Below are 8,274 nucleotides of genomic sequence, written 5' to 3'. Positions count from 1 at the left end.
ACGAAATGCTTCCTTTTCTATTCAAACGACCAATGTTTATGCAGCTGTTCTTAAGAAATTTGGACAGTCAAACTTCAGCGTAAATAACAGTATTGAGGAGGGGGGTATTCCCTTCATATACAAAAGTAAATCCTGTTCATTTGAGTTTTAATGATCTTTACTTTCAGTTAAAAAATCTGTTTGTTTTTTTATTCTGATCATTTTTAAATAACGCCCGTAGATTTGGTTCACTCTTCTTAAATATTTCCTTCTCACAGGAAACTCATGCGTAGGAATTTCTACCATGTAAACTAATTCCCGTAAAACCCCCTCCAGACAGTAAGAAACTCGCCCCCGTAAATTTTCTTGCGGTCAATTCAGCTTGAAAAATACTCCTTAGCATGCTGTCATTTGAAAATACTAATTTCCAATAATTTCCTCAATAGCTTCTGAAATCCTCTCTTTCCGTAAAATGGTTTTTCTGGAAATCCAAAATGAAAATAGCCTCAGAATAATTTTTCCTGAACCATCTTCAGTAAAAATCTGACTTTGGAAAGAGATTATGACAATTAAAAATAATTTCGAACAGTAATTCTATCAGATCGCCCCATGTAGAATTTTCCATGGAAAACCCCCTCCCCCAGAAATTTCCCTCTCCATTAAAAATTCTACCAAAGAAACCCACCCTAGGCACAAAATCCCCCTCTCAAAAAGTGTGTATACTCCTCTATAACAAATACTATGCGTACAGATTGAATACATTTCATAGCTTACAGGCGTCTCCCTGTGGCTTGGGGGGGTTATTTTTACTCCCCACAGTAGTTATTACCGCTCTCTCAAAATTTTGATCAGATAACTTTAGAAAACAAAGGACTAGTAAAATGTTTTATTATTTCAAATCGTATTTTGTTGATAAACAATAGGTTTGTTAGGAAAGGCCTTGAATATAATGCACACTTACGATATAAATTGTTTATCTTCCCAACAAAGATGCTTAAAGATATGCAACCGTTTTTTTAGCTGTTTCTTCGAGTGATCATAATGGTAATATTTGTTTTAGGATGTCAAGATAGAGCTCATTCCAGCAAAATATTAAGATTTAATCATTTTTAGATAACAAAATGTCATATCAAATTTGTCATTTTTTGCACTTTATACTCCCACAAAAAAGAGAATTTGGATTAAAATTTTAAACATTAAAGTCAAAACTGTTATCGAGGGTATTTTGATATATACAATTAGTTTAAAAATATCTAAAGCTTATATAGAGCATTTAAGTTTCAGGGCACATTTGTGATTCAGTTGAATATTCATTTCCAAAATATATGTAATCCATTATCAAGAAAGAGCGACTCAGCCCAATAGCAATGGAAATTTAAAAACGGAATTTATTCGTCAAAAGCTACGGGTGTGAGGAAATTTCTCAGCTTTCTTTCCCTTTCTCAGCCTTCGCTCTTTAAAGCCTAGGAACGACGCATCAACGGATGATAGATGGAATTATCTATCAACAAAACAAAGAATGAACTATGCGTTTTTTGGAACACGTATTTCGGAACATTTACTTTGACAGCCATCATTTTTTTTTTTTTAGAGAGAGAGAAAGATGGTTTTATTAATATAATTAAACAAAACAAGCAAATGGCCCGAAGCAAAGCAATTATCTTATGAGCAATAGGTTAGTTCAATAGAGAATGTATAGCATTGGCTATTTCAATTGAATGCTACAAGTTTTTTGTTAGATCTAAGTTTTATTTAAATACTGGGCATATACACAATATATTCTCTTTTTAATTCCCACTGTGTCGAGAATTCAAACTCAAAAATATTGGGCAGAATTTCTTTGTTTCAACCCATGATTTGTAATCTGACTTTGTTACTGAATATTGAAAAAGTATTTATATTTAAAAAAACACTTATTGATGGCAGCTTTTACGAAGCATTAAACCAACTTATTTCATTGAACGAATTTACTGTTGTTAAGATGAAAAATATCCCAATTTTGTGCATATAGCTACCTAATTTGATTGTCCCGTTTGAAGGTTTATCTTTAACCTAATGATTCGAAACTAGAATAGAGATTTACACATAATACAAAGGCAAAAAACACCACAGCTTCTTTAACTTATCTTAGGCTGCAGCTAAGCAAAAGACATCATTAAAAATATGCAACTTATAAAATTTCAGAGAATAGTTTGACACTACAATCCTTCAAAACCTTCAGCCATGATTATGCATTATTTCTTCCTTCATTCGTTCTGTCCATTAATCTTCTAGGATCTTTTCGAATCCCAATTTCCTGAAAATAATGTCATTAATTAATTAATTGCTCAATATTAAAAAACACTTTCCCAGAATCAAATTTTCTGGCGACTTGGCATCCACAAATCTTGATTAGCGGTTTAATATTATTCTGATTCTATATTTGGGCTTACATTTAGTATTTTCTCTGCTGCTTACATGAAAACTATTTGAATAATTAAGTTCATTTGAGCCCATGTGAAAAGACTTTCAAGAAAAAATGATTATAATGAAAGTAGAGCGAAAAAAATCAGACGAACAGATCAAATTGCTCCTTAGCCCATGCAAAAAATCTATAAATAGCTCAAACAAGTTAACCACTGAAGTTTTCATATACTTGTACTTAGGCAAAGACAGAACTTAAAAGGAAACCCAAACCCTCTCCCCCAAAATATACATTTTATTTTGCAAAAAGTTTCACAACAAAGACTAACAAAGACAATAAAGACTAAACCGTAAAATTATAATCTAAGTGTTCTCTTTATTGTTTTTTTTTCGACTAAGATGTATTTTTGCTTAAGGGTATATAGACAGAAATTATCATAAAGAAGACTATCGTTTCTATTCCTTTTAAAGTAAAATACAAATAATTTGAAATTTAGGGAAGTATAATCTAGGAGAAGCAGTAAGGACTGTCACATTCTGAGATGATATGTCAGAGTAAAATTAAACACTAACGAATTAACAAAATAAAATGTTTTTTTCTTATAGTCATTTCTTATTATCTTTCTACCGAAGTTCCTTCATCAAAATGTTTAAATACTGTTTCATATATTTCCCTAATATTATACTGATCTGTCTGAGGAGAAGGGGGGGGGGGCAAAAGTACACTGATGTGCCATTGACAGAGAAAGGTAGCGTAACTCAATAACCTTTTTGTAGCCGCTTATCTCTTCTGTAAAATTGGGATTAATCGACTAATCTTTGCTTCACGTTTTCCTACGAAAAAAATTATAACACTATAAGAGTGTGGTTGACTCAACCTGAACCAAAGTGCTATATCTGATTTAATCTTTAAGTACAAAAGAAATCAAACTTAAAGTTTTTTTTTCTTCCCCGGTTCCATCTTAGGTCTAATCAGCCAGTTTCCTTGGCGGTTCCTTGGATCCTAGGCAGTTTCCTTTGGTCTCTTCTAATTGTTATTTACGGTTTTATTTGAGTTGTTATGACATTATCAAGGTTAGATCCCTGCTTAAAGCTTCCCCAAACATAGTGTTTGAAATTATTTTTTTTTCAAATGAAAGCATGAACTAGTCTGATGAAATTTTAAGAGGATAGAATTGTCCATGGGGAATTTTACGGGGGGGGGGGTTAGTTTACATTAGAGAACTTTTCAAGGACAAGTTTCCCATGAACAAAGTGAATTTTTCATGAAGGGAAAATCAGATTTACCAGAATTATTTAAAAAATAATCAGAAACTCAATAATAGTTTTTTCGACTGAAAGTAAGGAGCATCCCTAAACTGAAAATAGTGGGAAATTAGGCCATATATGAGGGAGTTCATTAGAATAAAAAGCTCTTTCAAAAGGACTAAAAGCACTAGCATAAATAGAAAGGTATCTAGGAGCAATATAAAGAACAAAGTATGACCCCCCCCCCTTATATGCGGTATAGTTCCTGTTCGTTTTTACTTTTAATGCTGCTCCTGATTTTCAATTGTTTTTTTTTTATTTACACAAAAAGGAATTGACAGTTCATGTTTTAAATTTCAATGCTATTCCTTACTTTCATTTGAAAAAACGTTTTCATGTTTATTTTTTCATTGTTTTTTTTTTTTTTATAGTAATGCTAGAAAATCCTGCGCCCTTTTCATTGAATTTTTTTCCCCCATGGCATATTTCTCCAAGAAAGATCCTCCCACATAGCCCCCTCCCTCAACCCTACCCCCAAAACCAAAAAAATCCCCCTGAAAACGTCTGTACACTTCCCAATAACCATTATTATATGTAAACACTGGTTGAAGTTTGTAACTTGCAACCCCTCCCCCAGGGACTATGGGGGAGTAAGTCATCCCCAAAAACATAGTTATTAAGATTTTCGACTATGCTCAACAAAATGGCTATCTCAAAATTTTGATCCGTTGACTTTGGGAAAAAAATGAGCGTGGGAGGGGGCCTAGATGCCCTCCAATTTTTTTGGTCACTTAAAAAGGGCACTAGAACTTTTCATTTCCGTTAGAATGAGCCCTCTTGCGACATTCTAGGACCACTTGGTCGATACGATGACCCCTGGGAAAAAAAAAAAAACAAACAAAAAAACAAACAAATAAACACGCACCCGTGATTTGTCTTCTGGCAAAAAATGCAAAATTCCACATTTTTGTAGATAGGAGCTTGAAACTTCTACAGTAGGGTTCTCTGATACGCTGAATCTGATGGTGTCATTTTCGTTAAGATCCTACGACTTTTAGGGGGTGTTTTCCCCTATTTTCCTAAATAAGGCAAATTTTCTCAGGCTCGTAACTTTTGATGGCTAAGACTAAACTTGATGAAACTTATATATTTAAAATCAGCATTAAAATGCAATTCTTTTGATGTAGCTATTTATATCAAAATTAAATTTTTTTGAGTTTTGGTTACTATTGAGCCGGATCGCTCCCTACTACAGTTCGTTACCACGAACTGTTTGAAAAGCAACCAAAACAGGTTATCTAAATGGAAATCACACCATCATATTCAGCACATCAAATAACCCTATTTTCAAGTTTCAAGATCCTATATGCCAAAATGCGGAATTAAAAATTTTTACCACAAACAAAATCACGTATGTGTTTTTTGTGTTTGTTGTTTTTTTTCCAGGAGTGACCAAATCGGACAAGGTGATCCTATAAGATTGGGAGACGGCTTACATACATTCGGTGCAAAAAGAAAGAACTAAATTATTTTTTGCACAATATACCTTACTTCTCCGCAATGCGGTTTTAAGTTATAAATAAACATGGACTTACCCTTGCGCAAAGAAGAGTACTTTAGAAACTATTTGAAAGGCCATTTTTGAGCACATCTCAACATTTTGACTCTTGACTAGCTAAATTTTGCTTCAAATTTGACATCTCTCAATCCAAAACAGATTCTTTTTCTCAAACAGCCACATTTTCATGAAAAATGAAAAAGATGAGTTTCCTTATAATTTTTTGATACAATAAAATAATATTATTAAGTATTAAGCCTGTGATTTCGTAGTTTCCTCCTATAGAAATTATAAATTTACTTTTATTCTAAGATAAATATTCTATGATGATTGAAACAAGCAAGCATAGCAAAATAAATTATGGCACTGAGATTAGTGTAAGAAGGTGTGCTACATTAATACAGTTCTAAAGTGTCTGGTAATGGTCTGTCTTTCTCGTTCAAACAGTAAATTTGGAATAAATCAATGTATTATGCTCTTGTGTCAGTTGCGGTTTTGGCCTAGCGGTTCCTTGAACCCTTCTTGAAATAATATTATTGAATTATAATCAAGTAGGTGTGGGCAAGTCTTGTGGGTGCAAACAATTTGTGCATAGAGCAGAAAACACTTCCTTGGCCAATTAGCGCTATCGACCAACGTAATCGAAGGCAGCTCGCCCAAGGAGTTATCCGACTGCTCCAAGTGTGGTATTTTTATTGTGTTTGAGAAAGTTTTGTGGGTGCAAACAATTGGTGCATAGAGCAGAAAACACTTCCTTGGCCCATTAGCGCTATCGACCAACGTAATCGAAGGCAGCTCGCCCAAGGAGTTATCCGACTGCTCCAAGTGTGGTATTTTTATTGTGTTTGAGAAAGTTTTGTGGGTGCAAACAATTGGTGCATAGAGCAGAAAACACTTCCTTGGCCCATTAGCGCTATCGACCAACGTAATCGAAGGCAGCTCGCCCAAGGAGTTATCCGACTGCTCCAAGTGTGGAATTTTTATTGTGTTTGAGAAAGTTTTGTGTGTGCAAACAATTGGTGCATAGAGCAGAAAACACTTCCTTGGCCCATTAGCGCTATCGACCAACGTAATCGAAGGCAGCTCGCCCAAGGAGTTATCCAACTGCTCCAAGTGTGGTATTTTTATTGTGTTTGAGAAAGTTTTGTGGGTACAAGTAATTGGTGCATAGAGCAGAAAACACTTCCTTGGCCCATTAGCGCTATCGACCAACGTAATCGAAGGCAGCTCGCCCAAGGAGTTATCCGACTGCTCCAAGTGTGGTATTTTTATTGTGTTTGAGAAAGTTTTGTGGGTGCAAACAATTGGTGCATAGAGCAGAAAACACTTCCTTGGCCCATTAGCGCTATCGACCAACGTAATCGAAGGCAGCTCGCCCAAGGAGTTATCCGACTGCTCCAAGTGTGGTATTTTTATTGTGTTTGAGAAAGTTTTGTGGGTGCAAACAATTGGTGCATAGAGCAGAAAACACTTCCTTGGCCCATTAGCGCTATCGACCAACGTAATCGAAGGCAGCTCGCCCAAGGAGTTATCCAACTGCTCCAAGTGTGGTATTTTTATTGTGTTTGAGAAAGTTTTGTGGGTACAAGTAATTGGTGCATAGAGCAGAAAACACTTCCTTGGCCCATTAGCGCTAACGACCAACGTAATCGAAGGCAGCTCGCCCAAGGAGTTATCCGACTGCTCCAAGTGTGGTATTTTTATTGTGTTTGAGAAAGTTTTGTGGGTGCAAACAATTGGTGCATAGAGCAGAAAACACTTCCTTGGCCCATTAGCGCTATCGACCAACGTAATCGAAGGCAGCTCGCCCAAGGAGTTATCCGACTGCTCCAAGTGTGGTATTTTTATTGTGTTTGAGAAAGTTTTGTGGGTGCAAACAATTGGTGCATAGAGCAGAAAACACTTCCTTGGCCCATTAGCGCTATCGACCAACGTAATCGAAGGCAGCTCGCCCAAGGAGTTATCCGACTGCTCCAAGTGTGGTATTTTTATTGTGTTTGAGAAAGTTTTGTGGGTGCAAACAATTGGTGCATAGAGCAGAAAACACTTCCTTGGCCCATTAGCGCTATCGACCAACGTAATCGAAGGCAGCTCGCCCAAGGAGTTATCCGACTGCTCCAAGTGTGGTATTTTTATTGTCTTTGAGAATGCAAAAATTGGTGCATAGAGCAGAAAACACTTCCTTGGCCCATTAGCGCTATCGACCAACGTAATCGAAGGCAGCTCGCCCAAGGAGTTATCCGACTGCTCCAAGTGTGGTATTTTTATTGTGTTTGAGAAAGTTTTGTGGGTGCAAACAATTGGTGCATAGAGCAGAAAACACTTCCTTGGCCCATTAGCGCTATCGACCAACGTAATCGAAGGCAGCTCGCCCAAGGAGTTATCCGACTGCTCCAAGTGTGGTATTTTTACTGTGTTTGAGAAAGTTTTGTGGGTGCAAACAATTGGTGCATAGAGCAGAAAACACTTCCTTGGCCCATTAGCGCTATCGACCAACGTAATCGAAGGCAGCTCGCCCAAGGAGTTATCCGACTGCTCCAAGTGTGGTATTTTTATTGTGTTTGAGAAAGTTTTGTGGGTGCAAAAATTGGTGCATAGAGCAGAAAACACTTCCTTGGCCCATTAGCGCTATCGACCAACGTAATCGAAGGCAGCTCGCCCAAGGAGTTATCCGACTGCTCCAAGTGTGGTATTTTTATTGTGTTTGAGAAAGTTTTGTGGGTGCAAACAATTGGTGCATAGAGCAGAAAACACTTCCTTGGCCCATTAGCGCTATCGACCAACGTAATCGAAGGCAGCTCGCCCAAGGAGTTATCCAACTGCTCCAAGTGTGGTATTTTTATTGTGTTTGAGAAAGTTTTGTGGGTGCAAACAATTGGTGCATAGAGCAGAAAACACTTCCTTGGCCCATTAGCGCTATCGACCAACGTAATCGAAGGCAGCTCGCCCAAGGAGTTATCCGACTGCTCCAAGTGTGGTATTTTTATTGTGTTTGAGAAAGTTTTGTGGGTGCAAACAATTGGTGCATAGAGCAGAAAACACTTCCTTGGCCCATTAGCGCTATCGACCAACGTAATCGAAGGCAG

General features: G+C 36.8%; 1 protein-coding gene across 1 annotated transcript; it reads right to left on the bottom strand.

The window, feature by feature from the left end:
• Window positions 1-2,079: 2,079 nt before the first annotated feature.
• Window positions 2,080-7,801, bottom strand: LOC136043157 (uncharacterized; the record flags this gene model as incomplete). The annotated part of the gene is made up of 2 exons (XM_065728089.1): window positions 2,080-2,275; window positions 5,226-7,801. A coding segment is annotated over one exon (2,130 nt), but the record flags the coding sequence as incomplete, so codon positions are not given.
• Between the last annotated feature and the right edge of the window lie 473 nt (window positions 7,802-8,274).

The sequence above is a fragment of the Artemia franciscana genome, unplaced genomic scaffold, assembly GCF_032884065.1.
Source record: "Artemia franciscana unplaced genomic scaffold, ASM3288406v1 Scaffold_3299, whole genome shotgun sequence".
In the NCBI taxonomy this organism is placed as follows: Eukaryota; Metazoa; Arthropoda; class Branchiopoda; order Anostraca; family Artemiidae; genus Artemia; species Artemia franciscana.
The sequence above is the reverse complement of the archived record's forward strand: the minus strand, read 5'-3'. Positions and strand labels throughout refer to the sequence as shown.